We start from the raw sequence: 19,677 nt of genomic DNA, 5'->3' as shown, positions 1-19,677 counted from the left end.
CTGAGATAAAATAGAAATCATGAATAAAGGAACGGCGTGGCGACTCTCACGGTGGAAATGGAAATTCTGGGTCAGGGGTGCAGTTGGTTAGGGCTATGGCCACGTCCGGCGATCCGGTTGCGGAAGTCGATGCCACGTTCGGTGTCAGATTCAAATACGACCTCGCGTCGCTGAAAGGTTATCGTTATCAGCGATAAGAAATGTTCTATTCGATCTAGACCGATGGAGGCGTTTTGTTTTGTTTGTAGTCGTCATGATAATTCCAACACGCCGTGGTGTCGTCGGTCTATCCGAGTGAACCCGTGCGAAACACAACGATATGAAGAAATAAAGGAATTTAACCCTTAGAGAAAGTTCTATTAGAGATATCCAGTTTGGCGATAGCCCTACTCTCAAATAACTGCGAGTATCTGGCACTACGTATTCCTTGGGGTGGATGATTGAACATATGATTAGTCCAATGTATACGCAATCTGATATCGAGAATAAAAGCAGAAGAACACTCAATGAAACAATCACCCAACCAAATGCACACCCTGAATACTCTGGTCCCGTTCAAGCTCATCCAGCAAACCCTCAAGCCTCCTCCTCATCTCCTCACACAGCCCCTCATGTCTCCCAGGCGACGAAGACACAGACACAGACACAGACATAGAAACAGACACAGATCCAGACGCAGGAATCGAGATATACCCCATCGCCTCCACCAATCTCCCCAAGCAAACCCTCGCCCGTTTAACCTCTTCGACAAAAACCCTCCGGCAAAGCGCCATCTGCTCCACAACATCCATCTCAAACGCGCCGTACCGGGCCCACCCCATCCCCATCCCCATGGTCTTGTATATCTCCATCCTCCGCCTGAACTCCGCGTAGCCAAGACTTAACAGGAGTATCATCTTGTCCAGCGCCACCGAGAAGAGCAGGTGTTCCTCGTTGTAGGGCTGCGTGAAGCCGGGGCTCTCGGTGATCTGGAGCAGAGTTGTGAGGTATCGCTGGCTGGCGACGAGGGTGGAATCTAGCGTGGGTGTTGTGGACATTGACATCGACATGGACAGGGACATGTGTTCTGATATCGCGCTGGGAGACTTGCAGGCCTGCGAGAACTGGATCGTGTGGTCGATGCTGTGGAGGAGGCTGAGGTATACAGGGTACTGCGCGGAAGAGGGAAATGTGTTGATTGGGGATGGGTATGCCTTTGGGATGTTATTCTTCTTTTCCTCTGGGAGAGAGGCTGCGTAGGTTGATGTAGATATGGTGGCTGCGGGCTGGGAGGGTATGGATTCGTCGTGCGCGTCAATCTCCCAGTCAGGGCTTAGAAGACCCGGATCGCCCAGCTGATCGAGCTCTGCTGTCCAACACAGGCCGTTCAGGTTGGATAGATCTTCTTGATTCGGGGCAGGATAGCCTGGTGGTGAATGGGCGTAGGCTGCTTCGCTCGCGAGCGGGAGCACGCCGGTCGAGTACTCCTGGGTGAATGGATAACAAGTCGTAGAGACCGGTATATTATGTCGTCCGTAGGACCCAGTGTCTTCAAATGTACGAGTTGTCGTGAGAAGCGGAGGGGACATCATCGGGGTCGACATCGAGGAGGACGAGCTCGAGAAGGGCGCAGTCGTAGCAGCGACGCGGTTTGCTTTACTCCGTTTTCCAGGCACTTTACCGATTCGCGAGATGGAAAAGGCACATTTGAGGCGCAGGTTGGAGCAGCGTTGACAGCCTGTCTTCTCGCCAGAGCAGCGAACCTGACACTATATCAGATACACCAGTGGAATAGATGTAGTGGGAAAGGCATACCTTGGCCGCGTGGCATTCATTGCAGGCCGATCTCAGTTTGGGCGGTCTTTTTGAGTTCGTATGTCTTCCAAGTCTTAGTTCCTCTGCTATCAACGAGGGGAGAGCATACCTACGAGGCTGGGTCCATGGCGTCGTTGACAACCTCAGATGGTGTACCGTGGGAAAGCAAAGAAGCGTCTCAACGTTAATAAAAGCATCACTCGTCCACGTATATAATTCAGAGCATAGATCACATCTAGCTCATGCATAGATTGGAGCAAGTGAAGGCTGGCGCTGCATTGTAGATACAATGAGCCCAGGTATATTCTGTCAGCACAGAAGCCCAGCAGTCGTTGACGCACACGCCTGCCTTTACCGGGGTCAGGATTAGCCAGACACATTCTGAAAAGGACCGCGTCAGTCTGAGCCCTCTTCTCGTGCAGGCAACTGGACCCTCGACTTGCAGGCGCATGAGTGGGTGGTTGGATGGGCTGGTTCTGTGCTGCGATTGCGTGCGCCATCGTTGCGGTCCCCTCGATCGCCGCTGGGGATACAACAAGAGCATGTGCAATCGTATCTTCGTCTTACATTTTACTTCATCGATGACAGGTGTCCGTGCACTGATCTCAGGAAGTGGCGCTACGTTCTGTCTTGTCCAGTGTTGAGTCGTCATCTGCTCCCCACGATTTCGAAGAAAATCGGTATGAGCCAGCTTCATATTACGACCTTCAGCTTGATCAGATACAAGATACACTCGTAATCTCCTGGAGACTGGCTTGGGGGAGTCAAGTCTGAATCTCAACTAGGACATCAAGACTACCCACTCCCAAGCCACTCAGCTCCCATGGACAAATAGCGCAGCATACCCCCAAGGGTGAAAAGGTGAGAGATGCAATCGTCCTACCAGAAGACTGATTTCAAACATGGCCCACAATCCTCTCGCAGAAGCCTCAAATACACCTTCCCCTCACGATAATGAAAGGCAGATAGAAGGTCTGATAGGCTATACCCACGACTATTGGTAGTCCTTTCGCTGAAACTGCTGTGATGAATGTGCACACGCACAGACATCCTTCTAGCCTAAACCTTCCTTGATTCCATCTCGCGTCCTCTGCCTGCCGTGCAACCCAGGAAATGCCAGGCGCCGACTTACGCTGTTCTCGGGGCTGGAAGTCAAAGCCGTGATCACGGGCAGAGGTCGATCCGGCAATTCCCGGGGGATACTCTGACTGGTGCTTTAGATTGTTTTGGATTTGGGGATCTCAGGAGTGGGCTGGGTCTGTTGCGCCTATCGACTGGTCTGTCCCGACACGAGCATTGGGACTTTTGCCTGAGCAGTGGCGATGCCGGCCCCTCCTGTGCAACTTTCCGCCGACAAGAATAACACCTGGTGCATGGACGAGACTAAGAAAGTGACCCAGTATGGCCTTTTGACTCCATCATACTGGGCAAGTATTGTTGGGTTGACTTGTTGGGTTGACTTCAAGTTGAGATGGTTGAGGGTCAAGATAATGAAAGCCTACAGTTTAAAACAGAAACTATAAATATATCAAGACTTTGCATGAAAGCTGTTTATTGATGTTCGTCAAGACTCAGGGTAGCCCAGTTCTGGAACATACATTGTCACTGCTGTAGCCCGGTTGAGGACTCGCCCGTCCTTTTGCCCCCCAGCTGCAGGAATTATTGACGGCGAACCAAATGGGGGCCTACCGGTGAGAGCTATTTGACCTCAATTTGCACTCTCTCTCTTCCTGCTCAAGGGCGATATCATACATACTCCTGGGAACGGTTGGCTACCTGGCCGTGAAGACGCAACGAGCTGGCTAGATCACATGTGTGACGGATTTCTCGGATCTCTGCATCATAGTGTCTTCATGATTCCTCCAAACAGCTAAATCGAAGCGTCGAGAACCAGCCAGGATCATTAAACACTGTGAACCCCAAATATCAGCAGGGGGAAAGCAGAACGGGCCCGTCTGTCTGTCTGTCTGGGCATCTAGGGGCAGCACAGTTGGTCAACAACGTCCACCAGCCGTAAAGCGTCTTTATCTAATAGGCTACAATCAAGCCTTGGACACCGAACCAGTGAGGTCTTGGGCGAAGGTATCCATTTCGAATGTCAAAGCGCGTACGATCAGGAGCGCGGAGCGCCCATAGGCAGCAGCAACAACAAAAGCTTCCATTCTCTCCCCCGCTTCCTTCATGCAGTGAAAAGATCTACCATAGTCATCCGAGCATCTGGCCTGCATACCAGACCAGACCACTGAGATATGCTTCACTGCAGCCGGCACTGCTGGCTGGATGTGTACTCACGACGCTGTATCTGGGCACGGACCGTACCTCTGACAGACCGATGGACTTGGAATGTTGCTGCGAGAAATCGGACTGCCAGAATCCGGCATTCTCAAATGCATCTCCAAATTGAGATACTCCTCTTCTTTTTATCTAAAACCCAGCCCAGCTGTAGTCTAAACCGATGCACTTCTTGTACAAGCCAATGAGATACACCGATAACCAGGGCTCTCCAGCTCACATGATGAAATAACAATCTGAAGACTTTCCTATATCTATATCCAATTCGCTACAGTATTACTTCTCCTATCCATATAGGTCCCACAATCTCGTACAACGGCAGCCTTGTGTCCATAGACAGGATTCGAGAAAAAATCTGTCGGAAACAAGCCGACGTGCCCTGGTAATATATTATATATCTTGCGAGTATTCCAGCCAGCGCACGTCCCAACGGCCAAACCCTAGTTACCCTATCAAATATCCAAAGAACCCCAGTCTCTGAACTACGATTCTATTTGTTCCTCCAACTTAATCAAGCTCGCACCGCGCGCATCGTTAACGCCATAAACTTTCCGAAGCCCCGCCCCCTATGACGCTGGCCAGGCAGGCAATACAGCTTAGGTTTGATATGGAAAGGACTGTTTAGATAGGGAACAGTCGTTCCATTGTATCACGAGATAATAAATAACAGTGATCTACAGTGGTGGCGCCGCACCATCCGTCTATCTGTCTGTTTCTCGTTGAATGAGAAGTAGTCTTGTTGTTGAGCGCTAGAGACAAGGTCAGTTTTCTTTCGTTGGAAGACGCCTTCGTGTGACAGCGTCGGGAAAGGAGGTGTAGACAAAGTGTAATAAAAGGAATGAGCACAGACCCTTGGGGGAGGAGGATTAATCGTCCTCTAATACGAAGGTTCGTGGACTCTGGAAAGAAAACAGAATGCAGGGGAAACCTTGCGGATATGGCTGTGTTATATGGAACAGTTAAACAATGCCTACATTACTACTTAACAATCAGAAAGATCTAACGAATCGATTGACTATCTTAATAAAGTAAGTGCAGACCAAACGCCAGAAGTGTATCCCCAAAATGTATGTACCAAACTTTTGAAAAGAAGCCAAAATGATGGTAGGTACAATTAAGGCAGCGAGGGAGGGAATTGGAACAATGAATAAGGATATTAGGCCGACCGCAGTATCAAAGTGCTAGTATAGTAAAAACACGTATGTATGGATGTATGTATAAGTCGGGGTGACTGAATGAAGTTCAAGTCTAAGCATGATCATCAAAAACGAAGCGCTTCTGGTCCCACGCCTTCTTCGCCAGGTCCAGTAACGTATCCATGTTTCCGCTGTTCTCGCACATGCTGCGGAAAAGGCCGCCGTTCTTGTTGACAAGAGTCCAGGGATGGTCGAATTCGACCACCTGGCCGTGGTCAAGGACCAGGACCTTGTCGTAGTCAATGATTGTTTGCAAACGATGAGCGATGGTGATGATTGTGTTGTCGCGGAGCTCACGGAGGGTCTCTTGGATCTTGGCGTCTGTTGTATAGTCAATAGAGGCGGTGGCTTCGTCCATCATCAGGACCTTGGGGTTCTTGAGGAGAGCTCGGGCAAGGCACAACAGTTGTCGTTGGCCTTGGGACAGGTTGGAACCAGACTCGGATACAGGGCTCTCGAGGTTGTGGAAGATGTTCTTGTTGTCGAGGATAGGGCCAGGAGCTGCGTTAGTTTCAGACGTGGGGGTCGAGCAGAGGGTCAAAGTGCTGGCCGTCATCGGTGTCGCCGTGCCAGAGGTCCCGGAGCTGATTAGATGCACACGGCGGATGGCAGTGAAGATTTGCTCGTCGGTAAAGTGACCAAACGGATCCAGGTTACTTCTGATCGTTCCAGTAAAGAGAGTCGGGTCTTGAGGAACGATAGTAATGGCTTCTCGCAAGTCCTTCAATCCAATACTGCCAATGTCTACGCCATCGATGTTGATTTGTCCATTCTCAGCCTCCAGGCCGCGGAAAAGAGCGAGGGCAAGAGAACTCTTTCCGGCACCAGTACGACCAACAATTCCAACCTTTTCTCCTGACTGCACTGTAAATGAGACTTCGCGCAGCACTGGATCAAGGTCGGTGCGGTATCGAGTGGTATAACTGGAAAACTGGACAGTGCCGTGAGTAGGCCAGTCGGCAGGCGGCCGTGCATCCTCGATGACTGGAGGCGCTTCCTGTTCCACATCTAGGTACTCCTTAACTCGCTCGACAGAGTTCATGCTTTGTTGAACCTCGGAGTAGAGACGAACCAACCACAAGACGTTCTCCGTGAATGTCACCGCGTATGTCAGGGAAAGACCCGCGGCACCTGCATCAATTTTTCCAATGTTCAATAGGATAAACGACGCGGTCACAAAGGACACCAGGGCTCCGGTGATATCAACACGGAACGCAAGCCATCTATTCGCAGCCCAGAGATAGATGTGAGGTCGATTGTAGGAATTAATACGCTGGTGGTTGTCGACAAGGAATCTCGGGCCATCGCCGTAAGCGCGGATAGTCACAATACCGTTAAGTGTCTCACCGAATTGTTGATACAACGGGCTCCGCTGGACGGACTCCAGACGCTTCATATCACGAGACGCGTTCAGATACACGGCTCCCAGGGCGAAGTAGACCATTGTGATGAAAACGGCGGCCACCAAAAATCCAGGGGTGATGATCGAGATCAAAATCACAATCATAATGACGGATGCCAAACTGTGGAGCGCACCAATCGCGACAGGCGCAACTTCTTGATCAATGGCTTCAACGTCCTTGGAGAACCGGTTCATGAGCTGACCAAGTGGTGTCGAATCGAAGAACTTGAACTTGGCGTGCATGACTGTCTTGAGAAGACGCTTGTGGATTTTGCGAGACGCGTGCAAGGAGCCCCAAAACAGTACACCTTCCCTGGTTGCCGAGATGGCGATGTAGAGGACACCTAGCAGAGCATAAATACCAAGGTAGTACGTGACGTTCACATCGTTGCCAGAGTCCGTCGCCTGCGTACCAAGCTGAGGCGCTAGGCTAAAAGAACGTGGGACACTGAGAACGTTGAACGACGGGAGCTTGAATTGGGACATAGCAGCATAGGTACCCTCGTTATCAACTTTGACCTCGTCAGTCCCATACGAGTTTGCCCACTGTCGAATCCAGATGTTGGTCGACACAGAGCCGAGTTGCTGCAGAGTAAAGACAACGGCCGCAACCACCCAGTAATACCAGGGCCCCATGGCGAGAAGATACATCTTGATGATTGGCCATTTGATGCTGCCAACAGACTTCGCCTCTGCCAACCTAGACTTGGCTGTAGCTGATTTTTGGACCGTTTTACCGGGAGTTCCGTTAGTTGTACCATTAGTAGCGTGAGTATCGAGGGCGAGATCGGAGGGTCTGCGAGATCGAGCGGGAGTAGAGCTAGCCCGAGACCCGGGCCGTGACTTGATGAGTTCCTCACCAAGAGCCTTGGAAGCCCCCGGCTCGTCTGGTCGGCCATTGAAGCTAATCTTACCATTATCAACGGCAACGATCAAGTCGGCATAAGGAGCAGTCAGGGCAATATTGTGGGTCACAAGAATACAAGTCCGGTTCATCATCAGAGGGCCACTCAGTGCCTCTCGGAAGATGTGTTTGGCAGTGTGTGAGTCAACAGCGCTGAGACAATCATCCAGAAGAATGTGACGGGCCTTGCTGTAGATGGCACGGGCAAGAGAAATTCTCTGCTTTTGTCCACCGGACAGACCAATGCCCTTCTCTCCAACAAGGGTTTCATCACCCGAATCCAAAATTTGCAAATCACGCTCCAAAGCGCAGGCCTTGATCACGGCATTATAACGGCACTCGTCAAACGGGGAGGCAAAGGTGATGTTTTCCTTGATGGTGTCGTTGACAAGCCATGCTTCCTGCGCACAGTAAGCCACGCTCTCAATGAGACCTGTACGGGGATCAACGGGCAACTCGGCTCGGTTAGCTGTGCCCCCAGGCAGATAAACCCTTCCTTCCAGAAGCTTCATTTCTCCCAGTAAAGCCATCAACAAAGATGTCTTCCCTGAGCCAGTCTGACCAGCAATGATGTTCAACTTTCCGATTAAAAACTCCACGTCGACGTCGATTAAACGGAAGGTCTCGTCTTGCTCGCCATTTTGATTCTTCTTGCCGGTTCCCCAAGTGAGGGTGGCATTTTCCAGGGCAATCCTAGGCTCCGAGGCGTCCTCATCTGCTAGCTGCTTGTACTTATCTGTTTCGTCTTCGTTGAGGTATTTGTCAACACGATCCAGGGAAACCTTCGATTCCTGCACGTGCGCCACCATGTCGGCGAGCTGGTCCAGAGGGATACGGAGCAGAGAGAACATGGAAAGGGCCGGGAACGCAATAGAGGGGGTCAATTTCTTCCCTTCGACCACAGTGTAGAGGAAGAACGAGGCGAAGGTGATCATAATCGGTGTCCCATACCAAATGGTAGCTGCAGTAGACCAGAGAACATAGCGGTACTTCAAAGCTCGAAGTTCAGCTCGGCGCTTTTCGTTTACAATGTCCTGGAATCGTTCCTCCCATGAAAAGTACTTGATGATGCGAATATTCTGAAGAATCTCGTTCGTCGAGTGAATGCGCGCGTCGGTTCCTTTCAGAATTTGGTTCTGCAGCTTCGAAAACTTCTTGGCGATGATCAGGTTAATGGGAAGCATGAGAACCATCATGATGATACCAGCGAAAGAACTGAAACCCAGCAAGCTATATAGAAGAGTAACCGCAATGATAATCTGCGTGGGCACACTGGCCCAGAGAAAGTGTAGATAGGCACCCACTTCGCTAACCTTGAAAGAATCGATGGCCATAAGGTTGATGATGGTTCCGATATTGGCAGATGCATCAACGTCTTCCACAGACTCCTTCTTGTTGGAGGTATCGTTCTCCGGGTCGGTGGCGGCCTTCTTCTTCTTACGGCCAAAAGAGAGGAAGCGTCGCTTCTTTTTGTCGGGAACCTTTTCATCACTTGCATTTGCAGCTGCATCGGTCGAGGGTCCGGCCTTTCGTCTCAGCGCCTTGGCATAGATCTCACCGATTATAATGGCGCGAAGCTTCACGCCCATCCGGCGACCGATCCAGAGAGATTGCCCGTCGGCAATACCCTGCGTAGCTGCTGATACAAACAGAAGCACGGCATACAGCCAGGCGGCATTTCGCGTGGTTGATCTCGGATCCTCGACATACTCCAGGATAGCCTTAAGAAGAAGAGTGGGCAAGTATGTGAATAGGTTGGAGAATATAGTCCATGCACCTTGTATCAAAATAGTACCAGAAAAGTAGCGCAGCAGCTTGACTACCAAAGGGCCCTTGTACTGTTTCCGACGGAAATCCTCCAGAACCGTAGAAGCCTTTTGCGACGCGGTCAGATTCCAGACGTCTTCCAACTCGAGCGCTTGTCGATAGCCCTTGAGAATGAGCGGGTCCAACCAAGAAAACGTCGCCAAGGACAGTAAGCTCGCAAGTGGATGCCTGGCGGGTTCCAACCCTTCCTCATGAGGAACTAGAACGGATTTGTTTCCTCTCCGCGTAGTTAAAGCGAGCAGCAGAAGGAAGCTCGACAACGAGAATTCGATCGCGGATAAAGTCATGCCGCGCTTCGATATAGGGTGAATGACGGACGACCGGAACACGAATACAGTGAATAGCCACTGTAGTCCATAGAGTGTAGCCGTATGGTTCCAGAGTCTAGCCGACGAATGCAGATGGCGGACCGAGAGGAGCAGTCGTACCAGAACCAGGAACAGCAGATAACTCCAGGAAGTCAACCGAGCCACAGCCGAAACACGGCCATCGTGGCCCCAGGCATCTGACGACAGAACCAGCACAAGCACGACGACCTCTCCAACTAAAGCCGCAGCTTCCAAGGCAACGAAGGCGATCTCGCCGCGGGGGCGGTCGAGCTCGAAATGCGGCTGCTCAAGTCGGGCGGCTTTGAGGAGCATTGGGTCCGACTCCTCCGCCAGGTCTTCGGCTTCCCTTGAATCCTGTGTATTTCCAGCATCATCGCTCGGGAGAAGTGTGTATGAGAAGCTCTTTCGTGAGAAGACATAATGATAGGCAACGCGGGTCACGATCAGTAGAAGCGAAACGGCACATGCGGAAAGCGGTAAGATTTCTTGCAAATATCTATTAAAGCAAAGAAGAAAGGAAATTGTCAGTGAAGTTTCTCTCCCCAAGTTTATTCATTGAAAGAACTTACCTGCGTTGAAAACAGCGAGAAAGATCATCGATTGCCCATACGGGCCCGTCGCATTGCGGGATCATGTCGGTCGCAAAGCACGACAAAAACCGCAAAGGCGAAATCCCTGGGTAAAAGCCCGTCTCTTTTTAAAGGCCGGACGGCACGCGCAGCCAGGGTGGCCAGGACAGACTTTTCCGGGAGCTGGTCGCGGTTCTAGATCGTAGCCAAGCTTAGAACGAGCGGCGAGGCAAACATGACCAAGCGGCGGGATATGCAATAAAGACGATAGCGAATACGATTGATTCTCTAGCCCTGGCGGATTATTGCAACAAAGAAAGTCAAAGAATACCCGCCGACAATTGACAAAGACGTGAGGTCGGGAGGCAGAAGCGATGGGCAGGAAGGATGAGACGGCGACTCCAGCCGTTTAGTAAGAGAAGTGGGACATCACAGACCGGAAGTGGGCCGTCACCGCCCACCTCAGTGGTTTCTCTCTCTTCTAACCAAATCGAGTGCCCGTATCATTCATTTGCGTCTATCTGCGGAGCTCTGGCGCAAGGAACTGCCTGGGCTGGCGATGAGTCAATCGATTCAATCGCCCTCTCAGCAACGTCGTGCTACGCCATATGTGGTGATGGTCCAAGCTAAGATGACTCGAACCAGCCGCCCAAATTGAACGCCAGTTTGGGAAAAGATGCTCCCCAAGCTCAAACCCAGGACACTCCACTTGCGAACCTGAAGGCTGGATTCTGGAACCTGGTCCTGGTTCTCATCCACAACTGCCTGAGCCTTGAGGTCCCCAGCGTGCTGCGTCGTTTTCCGCTCCGCACTCCAGCCGACCGCAGACCGCAGACCGCAAACCGGCCAGATTGATAAGGTCGGGACGACGGTCACTCGGTCAAGGATGGGAGCAGATTGGCAAATTGGAGCAAAGGTTGCAAAAGAAACCCAGCTAGTGCGTGCATCCTGCATCCTCCTGCTCGTGACACTCTCACCTGCCGTCTACACCGTTTATTGGGTCCGAGGGTATCGCGATGGAGGTCCCCATGGGCGCACAGACACGAGCACCGTCGTACTGTAGATAGCAGGAGAGGCTAGAATACTCAGGATTATATACATTAGCAGAGAAAAAGCACTGCTGCATGAATCCCCACTTAACGACCGTTTCCCCCGCTTTCCGACAACAGTCAGAGATTTAGAGGGCAGACCCGGAAAGGCCGAGCCTTTGAGCGCCACTCCGGAACGTTCCGTTATCGGATCCTCGCCACGATCGCCTCAGCTTGTCAAGAATGGGTTAATTAATGCAATGCCATGACTGATCTCGGATCTGCCTCTTAGTCTTAGCCGCCTCGCTTTCTTTGCTTTTTCTCCCCCCTTTGTCCCTCTTCCTCATCTTCAACTCTCAACACTCTTTCACACCCATTTTGCGCCGTTGTTGTCCCGTCTACTTAACCGCCCCTTTTGCCTGCAGCGACCGGCCCCATCCTGCTTCCCTCGTTGCCACCGTCACCATGGCTGAGCGTATTCTGATGAACGAGTTCAAGGCTCTCTCGCAAGAGCCGTGGGTGAATCTCGGACTGAAGAACGACGACATCTTCAACTGGACCATCGGTCTCATCGTGCTGAACCCAGACTCCCTATTCTACGGCGGCTATTTCAAAGCGGCCATGAAGTTCCCTGCAAACTACCCATACTCGCCGCCAGGTACCTATACCTTCCCCCAACAACACACTTCTCTAGGCAGCCATACTAACACATCCGCCTAGAATTCCGCTTCCTCCGCCCCCTCTACCACCCAAACATCTACACCGACGGGAAACTCTGCATCTCAATCCTCCACTCCCCCGGCGACGACGAAATGTCCGGCGAACTCGCCTCCGAGCGCTGGTCCCCCGCCCAGCGCGTCGAATCCGTGCTGATCTCAATCCTGTCCCTGCTCGACGACGCCGAGGTCTCGTCCCCCGCAAACGTCGACGCGGGCGTTCTCCTCCGCAAGGAACCCGAGCAGTATAAAGAGAAGGTGCGCAAATGCGTTGAGGACTCCAAGGCCGATATCCCCGAGGGCTTTGAGATGCCGACGCACGAAAGCACGATCAAGAGCGCGCCCAGTAAGGCGGTTCTGCACGACGACTCGGACTTTTGGGCGGAGAGCGATGCCGACGATGATATGTTTAATGGGAGTGGGAGTGATCAGGAGGAAATTGACTCTGATGCGTTTGAGCAGGGGGATGAGTCGGCGAGTGATGATGAGTAAGGGAGGAGTGGATTCTTACTCAATTTAGGTGATGGGCTTCATCTTTTCAATGGTCCGGACGGAGGGTTTTTCTTCTCAATACAATTCGGGCACATGTGGCATAGCGAGGCGCATTTCGGCGTGTTTTACGGTCTATATTATGATATCCAGCATTCGCGTTAGGAGGATTGCGTTGATACATCATAGTTTACTCTTTACAATTGAGTTTCATCATTACAAATAGGTATAGAAATCGGGATGAACCTTGTTCAAGCCATTCCAAGCTTTCCATTGAATGGCCAGCGTAGAAGCCTTGGACAGTGGCTAAGATCGTTTCCTGTAAATGTCTTAAAACTCGAAATATACAATCTCACCATCTACGCTAAACACTCGTGACAGACGAGAATGCAACACTCCAGACCTGCCTCTAATTGCGTGATGAGTAGTCAAGCTGACATCTTACTCCAATTCTAAGAGCAGCCACAGACCCGCAATAACCTCGTGTTTTGGTGAGAAAGAAACGCAATTTAATATCTAGTTATGATAACACTCTATACAATCCTCTACTATGATAACAATCTATAACTTATCCATTCCCAGTCCAGCCCTAAACCCCATTGTTCGACCAGGTAGAGACCACGGTCAAACCTTCGCCAAAACACCAACCTGCTCCGCAGAGGAATCCAGCGCCCTGTTTTCAATAACCGTTCCCTGAAATCCAGTACCAGAGCTAGGGCTAGCATCTTCACGCAACAGTTTCTTCCTGGCAACACGGAGAACAGCCCACATCTGCTTCAGCCCGCCATCAATAAGCGGATAGAAGATCGCCACGACGAGGGTAAACCACAGCCAGATCAGCGAGATGACGACCCAGGCGATGAAGAACTGAACAGATAAATATGTTAGCTAGTTATCCATCAAACAAAGAGACCAGGAGGAGGAAAGGCAACGCACACTTTTCGAGAATACCATTCTCGATCCAAACATCGGCAGCGGCCAGAGCAGGGCATGACCGGTGACTGTAAAGATAACCCAGAACGCAGCCCAGCGGCTCATGCGCTTGAGATACTTGGCTTTTTCAGGTGTGAAGAGTGGCTGTTCTGTTTCTGTATTTACTTCTCTGTTCTGGTCAGTGCCATGGGCTTTGTCTTCGGCCGAGCCCTCATCCGTGGTAACCTGCTCAATGCGCCCAAGAACAGCCCAGTCGAATTCATGCTTCTGCAGCAGCGAGATAATAACCGTGGTTGGAAGCGGGACGAAGAATGAGGTGATAGTCCCGAAGAGACAGGGCAGTGTCCCCCCCGTCGCGGCGATAGTGATCTCGCCGTAGTAGGCATAAGCAGATCCGAACCAGACAGCTAGTCCACAGGCCATGCCCACGATGGGGGAGATGATAGCTGCTTGTTTTGTCTGGCGTTTCCAGAGGAGGGCGAAGCATGTCGGGAACACGCCGGGGCAGGTGAATAGGCCGATCATGTAGAGCAGCCACGACATGTCGACGCCGCCCTTGTGGAAGGCTGTTGCGAGGGTGGAGATGAACAAGGATGTAGCGACGACGCCAATATGCGACCACCGAAGGAGCTGGGAGTTTGTGGGTGTCTTGTTGACGTATGTCCCGTAGATGTCGAAGGAGATGATGGAGCTGGTTGCGATCATCTGGGCTGAGGCGATGGAGGTCGTGGACATGAAGATTGTGACTAGGATAGCGCCGGCGCCGGCCTTGCCTGCCACTGCTTGCGCGACGTATGGGAGGACGAGACCTGCGCTGACTTCGCTGGAGGTCATGGGGTTAGGGAATGTCGGCCATGCAGATGTCTTCTCGAGGGCTAGGGCTGCGAGGCCGACGATGGTGCCAAAGGTCCAGGGCACGGAGAATGAAGCGACGCCGCCGAGGACGTATCCTGGGACTGCGGCCTCGAAGTCCGCGGAGAATCCCTTCTGCCAGAACCCTGTGTCCATGAGGACGCCGCCGATGTTGCCGGTGATATGCAGGAGGCCGAAGTACAAGCATTGCTCGCTGCGCATGGTGAGATGGGAGCCCTGGTAGTTGCCAGCGACGGGCTTCTCTTTATCGGCTGCGACGACGGCGTCGAATAGCGCCCCGATGGATCCGATTTCATTCACGGCGATGACCTTGATGGTGAACCAGCAGAGGATGATCATGATGATGAACGTGTGCACGTAGTCCGTCAGAAACGTCGCCTTCAGCCCACCAAAGTAGGTGTATACAGCCACCCCGAGAGGAAGCAAGTACGAGGACGCAACAACGTCCATGCCCGTCAATGCACTGACACTTGTACTCGATCCGACAACCATACTCGTGAACACAAACGTGTTATTCAACAGGCAGAGAAAGATCCAGAGCTGGTGCGCGGACTTGCCGTATCGCACCTTGATGATCTCCAGGAGCGTATGGGCGTTGGGAGCACGTCGCTTCGCTTGGATGGCAAGAAACGCCATCAGCGTTATCATCGTGCTGGCTGACGCTCCCCACCAGACACCAAGGGCGAGGCCGTAGTTGTATGTCAAGAGGGTCGCGCCCAGTAAGGCCGAGCTGTACAGCCAGGACGATATCACCGCGCAAGACGTAAGGCCCGTACCAATGGTCCGATTAGCAACCATGAACGTTTCGGTGCTGTTGGCGTCCTCATTGAACGTCTTTTTCAACATTCTGGTGACCCAAACCATGCCTATACATAATCAGCTCTGCCTCTCATCTCTCGCACTGGGGTTAAGCTTACCGAGGGCAAAGGCCACTCCAAGGCCGACAACGACGCCATATCCTGCACCCTGAGGTAGAGGAGGAGGTACTTGGCCTGACATTGGCGTTCAGTGTATTTTTTCGTTGTTTACAGGCTTGAGCGACGTAAGAGACAGAAACTGAACTTCTATCTCGACGCATCACAGCAGGTTTTCTTTATGCGCTCGAGCAGCTCCTCGATGTCTCCAACAGAACCCGCACATTGTGTCTTCAAGCGCGCAAATGATGCAATCCAAATCGACTCCAACCGGCCGAGCTGAGCAGTGAGCGCTGTTCCTGGCTCTGGTTGTTAAAAGGCTATACCGAGTCAATCCGACCACGGCCGGGAGTTGGAGAAGGAATCCTGCACGACTCGTTAGTGGATTGTCTCATGGAAGAGCACGAATCATTCTTCTGCTTTGTTGTGCCGAGGGAGTGGTTGGGGGAGATTGGTAGTATAAATGGTGCGATCCGTGTGGAAGTTGAGGTGCTTGCAGCCCTATCAAACATCCCACCCAGCCTTTACTCCAAGAGAACGGGTTTCAGGGCATCCTTGGCTGGGCTTTCGCATCTAGAGCTCGTGTAAATGGTTCTTACTGGAATTGCGAGTTAAAGTGGATGTTCTTGCTCGTCATATAAACAGTTCAATGCCCCTCGTGTACAGGGTTGCTACAGATCTCATACTAAACCCCATAGAACAAAGTAACTTAATCACAATGGGCGAACAACCGAAGAAACAATGGATTCTAAACGGATTCAGCATGAGCACACCCGGCCATCTGGCACCAGGTACGCACTGTCCTATGGTAAAAAAAAAAAAAAAAAAAAAAAAAAAAAAAAAAGAGAGAGATAGAACCCTAACTATCAACCAGGCCTCTGGCGCCACCCACGCAACCGCAGCACCCAATACACAGACATAGAATACTGGACCTCGATCGCCCAAGTCCTCGAGTCGGGCAAGATCCACTCCCTCTTCATCGCCGACGTCCTAGGTGCCTACGACGTCTACAAGGGCCCCGCAAACTTCGACCCGGGTCTCGCGGGCGTCGCCCAAATTCCCATTTCCGACCCCTTTCTCCCCATAGCCGCAATGGCCGCCGTAACCAAGCACCTCTCGTTCGGGATCACGGCGTCCACGACGTACGAGAACCCGTTCCTGCTTGCGCGGCGGTTCGCGACGCTCGATCATCTGACGAAGGGGAGGGTTGCGTGGAATGCTGTCACGAGTCATCTGGAGTCTGCGGCGAGGAATGTGGGCCTGGAGACGCAGATTGCGCATGATGAGCGGTATAAGATTGCGGATGAGTATTTGACGCTTACGTATAAGCTTTGGGAGGGGTCGTGGAGGGATGATGCTGTTGTTAGGGATGAGGAGGGGGGCGTTTATGCGCTTCCTGGGAGGGTGAGGAGGATCGACCATAGAGGGTGAGATATTATCATATTACCTTGGTTACTACGGTGTAGCCCTAACTTTGAGTATGAACTGACAAGCTTCAGGGAATACTTCCGCTCGGCAGGCCCACTAACCACCGAACCTTCCATCCAACGCACCCCCTTCATCTTCCAAGCGGGCACCAGCACAGCCGGCAAGAATTTCGCCACCAAGCACGCCGAATGCATGTTTCTGGCCGGAATGGATCCGCAGGGAATACGCAAGTCCGTGGACGACATCCGGGCCCGCGCAGTCGAGCACGGTCGAGACCCGAACACCATCAAGACCATCACAGGGATCTTCGTGGTCGTGGACGAGACTGACGAAAAGGCACGCGCTAAGTACGAGGATTACCTCACGTATGTTGATCTCGAGGGCGCGGCGACGCTGTTCGGGGGCTGGACGGGGACGGATCTGTCGACGTTTAGTGAAGATGAGGATTTTAGATTCACGGGGCCTGGTGCGATTCAGAGTCTGGTGAGTAGTTGGACTGCGACGGTGCCTGGGACGGCGGGCCTGAAGTGGACGAAGAATCGGGTTGCGCAGGAGATTGCGCTGGGGGGTCCGCATGCGCGGGCTATTGGGTCGCCGGCGACGGTGGCGGATATTCTGGAGCGGTGGATTGAGGAGAGTGGGATCGATGGGTTCAATCTGTCGTATGCCGTTGCGCCTGCGGACTTTGAGGATAATGTCAAGTATTTGCTGCCAGAGTTGCGGAGGAGGGGCGTCTTCTGGGATGACTATGCTGCGTCTACTACGAGGGAGAATTTCTTGAATGACGGCCTTGGGCCTCGACTAAGAGGTGACCATCCGGGGTCTCAGCACAAGTGGTCTGCGGATAACTAGATATACAAGCAGATAGATACTTGATCTAGACACTATAGGGTATGCATGCATTGTACTCGCTGGTAATCGGCCGTGGGTATCAATCCCCTCCTAAAATCGTAACAATTACAAGAATTCTAGACTTATCAAACGTCGACCTCTGTTACCCGGGACGTTGAAAATATCTCGGCTTCAAAGGAGTCAACACCACGAAGCGGCTCGGCCAGCATCAGAAAACTAAACAGCGTTTCATTGTACTGGAACCGCAGATCCGGCCGCAGCCCCTTATGGATCTTCAGTAGCTCACCCGTTGACCACCCGCGTTCCGGGTCTTTCAGGTCTATGTCGCAGTTTTCCTCCAGGAGGTGCCATATAAAGCTCTCGCACGCCGGATATCGGTCCAGCTCGTGCCTCTTGACGAGATTATTTAGGTAAACGAGAAAGCGCGCGGTCTTACTAGGGGAGTCTTGGTAATCCCAAAGCGCGGCGGTGATGTATATTAGAGCGGCGGTGCGGGTGATTTCTTGTGTTGGCACGTTGCGAACAACGTACACGCGGCAGTCTTCGGGGACGCGGGAGGGGCGGGGCCCGCTGGAGAGTAGAGAGAAGAGAGGGCTTTCCATTTTGAAAGCCGTGCGGCGTTGCGGAACGGAGGCGAGATATTTTTCATCATTATGCGATCGCATCAAGCCCTCTGCTGCGCGGAGGAATGTTACGAGCCATTCTTGGCCGTCTTCCCAGCGGGCTGGAGTTTGCCGGGGACGAGGCATCATGACATATCTGGTGTAATGGAGAAAGACTTCGGCAAGCCCGCTAGTGCGAGGGCGCGTGCGCAGAATCTGTATTGCATGCTCTTCGTGGCCCCGAGCTTTCTCTTTGCTTCCAAACCTGTCTTCGTGGAGGGCTTGGCCGGCAAGTGCCATTGCTAGACTGTCTCCGTCGATTTTGATGCGGCCGCTCACAGCGTCCTCGACGCCTTTTGCGGCGTTGGATAAATGATATTCAATTTCCCTGCTGTTGCTATGGCCGTATAATTCAGCCTTCCACCGGGCGCAATATGATAGGATGGCCGCTTGAAATGTTAACGGGTGGTTCATTGCTGTTTTAAAGGCGCACTCCTTGAGGTATTTATTCTGACCCGACCAGTATGTCAGTTTATTCGTCCAGTAGTCTGCAAGCTCCATATCAGCGGGTGAGGTTATCGGAAGGCTTTCGAAAGGGTCTTTTCTCGAGGCGTCCAGTATGGTGGCGGGTGATGGCACGTAAGCGCTATCCGATGCGTCGGACTTCGATCTTGCGGTGCTTGTTGTGCTTTTGGCGTCGGGCTACGATTGAACGGGATGTGTTAGCGCAAACGCGCAGAAACAAATAGAACATAGTTCGACCTACTGAGCTCAATAAGGGAGTGGACACCCGACGGCGAGAAGGTACGAGATCGAGGGGTTGGCCATCTGCCGTCTCTGGCAACTCCGCCTGCCTCTGCTCCCAGGGCAGATATGGAAACATCCCGTTCACCTTGCGCTCGCTGCCATGCCGGGAGTGCGAGTGCCGTTGTTGTTTTCGCTTCTCTTGGACATGGTGTCGCATGACATGGGCACGCTTCTCGCGGGACGACGAATTCGAGTCGACAAAGTAAAATGACTGGCTTCTAGACGTCTCATCGTTTCGCTTATGCCGTTTAAGCCTGAGGTTCTGGAGGTCTTCGCTAGCGCTCCCTGACGAAACAACATGTTAGGGACTCATGAATTGACACTGAAAGCAAGAGCTAGGATGCTCGGTGACCAACGCCGTAGATAAGACTCAGAGAAGCCGGCACGTGGTGCAGACACGGTCTCAGCTTGAATGGGATCGGCCGAGAGGCACCTGTCAGTGGCCATAGTTGCGGGGGAGCAATTGAAGGGCGGAACGGGGAGGGAGGGCCGTCACGACTTCATATTTGGGGATCGCTCAAGAAGGAGAAAGGTCATTGACGGGGGGGGTGGTTCCCCAGAGGGACGAGGCGCTTCGCTTATCTGTGTCTGCTGCATTCCAGCAGGGCGCCCTTCGCTCCAGGGACGAGTGCGACAGCAGCAGCAGTAGCGCAAGCCAGACGAGTGGGGAGGGGTGGGAACAAATCGACAGCTCAGAGACCTTTGGATCGCAAACAATTTCA

At 52.4% G+C, this 19,677-nt stretch overlaps 7 protein-coding genes across 7 annotated transcripts; 2 read left to right on the top strand and 5 right to left on the bottom strand.

Annotated features, from left to right (window-relative positions):
* Positions 1-515: 515 nt before the first annotated feature.
* APUU_11916S (uncharacterized protein) lies at positions 516-1,583 on the bottom strand (the record flags this gene model as incomplete). The annotated part of the gene is made up of 1 exon (XM_041698059.1): positions 516-1,583. One exon carries the CDS (start codon positions 1,581-1,583, stop codon positions 516-518), a length of 1,068 nt encoding a protein of 355 aa, XP_041551282.1.
* Positions 1,584-5,334: 3,751 nt separating this feature from the next.
* Positions 5,335-10,378, bottom strand: APUU_11915S (putative ABC bile acid transporter; the record flags this gene model as incomplete). Its single annotated transcript, XM_041698058.1, has 2 exons — positions 5,335-10,240; positions 10,314-10,378. 2 exons carry the CDS (start codon positions 10,376-10,378, stop codon positions 5,335-5,337), a joined length of 4,971 nt encoding a protein of 1,656 aa, XP_041551281.1.
* A 520-nt stretch (positions 10,379-10,898) lies between these two features.
* On the bottom strand, positions 10,899-11,267 carry APUU_11914S (uncharacterized protein; the record flags this gene model as incomplete). The annotated part of the gene is made up of 1 exon (XM_041698057.1): positions 10,899-11,267. One exon carries the CDS (start codon positions 11,265-11,267, stop codon positions 10,899-10,901), a length of 369 nt encoding a protein of 122 aa, XP_041551280.1.
* Positions 11,268-11,806: 539 nt separating this feature from the next.
* Positions 11,807-12,549, top strand: APUU_11913A (putative ubiquitin conjugating enzyme (UbcC); the record flags this gene model as incomplete). Its single annotated transcript, XM_041698056.1, has 2 exons — positions 11,807-11,999; positions 12,062-12,549. The coding sequence occupies 2 exons, from the start codon at positions 11,807-11,809 to the stop codon at positions 12,547-12,549; spliced, it is 681 nt and encodes a 226-aa protein (XP_041551279.1).
* Positions 12,550-13,170: 621 nt separating this feature from the next.
* Positions 13,171-15,351, bottom strand: APUU_11912S (sodium:solute symporter family protein; the record flags this gene model as incomplete). The annotated part of the gene is made up of 3 exons (XM_041698055.1): positions 13,171-13,413; positions 13,483-15,218; positions 15,270-15,351. The coding sequence occupies 3 exons, from the start codon at positions 15,349-15,351 to the stop codon at positions 13,171-13,173; spliced, it is 2,061 nt and encodes a 686-aa protein (XP_041551278.1).
* A 633-nt stretch (positions 15,352-15,984) lies between these two features.
* APUU_11911A (LLM class flavin-dependent oxidoreductase) lies at positions 15,985-17,546 on the top strand (the record flags this gene model as incomplete). Its single annotated transcript, XM_041698054.1, has 3 exons — positions 15,985-16,057; positions 16,141-16,693; positions 16,766-17,546. The coding sequence occupies 3 exons, from the start codon at positions 15,985-15,987 to the stop codon at positions 17,544-17,546; spliced, it is 1,407 nt and encodes a 468-aa protein (XP_041551277.1).
* Positions 17,547-17,671: 125 nt separating this feature from the next.
* On the bottom strand, positions 17,672-19,402 carry APUU_11910S (uncharacterized protein; the record flags this gene model as incomplete). Its single annotated transcript, XM_041698053.1, has 3 exons — positions 17,672-18,850; positions 18,915-19,240; positions 19,312-19,402. 3 exons carry the CDS (start codon positions 19,400-19,402, stop codon positions 17,672-17,674), a joined length of 1,596 nt encoding a protein of 531 aa, XP_041551276.1.
* Positions 19,403-19,677: the final 275 nt, after the last annotated feature.

This window comes from Aspergillus puulaauensis, chromosome 1, assembly GCF_016861865.1.
Source record: "Aspergillus puulaauensis MK2 DNA, chromosome 1, nearly complete sequence".
NCBI classification, from domain to species: domain Eukaryota; kingdom Fungi; phylum Ascomycota; class Eurotiomycetes; order Eurotiales; family Aspergillaceae; genus Aspergillus; species Aspergillus puulaauensis.
This window is presented reverse-complemented; position numbering and strand designations above follow the sequence as displayed.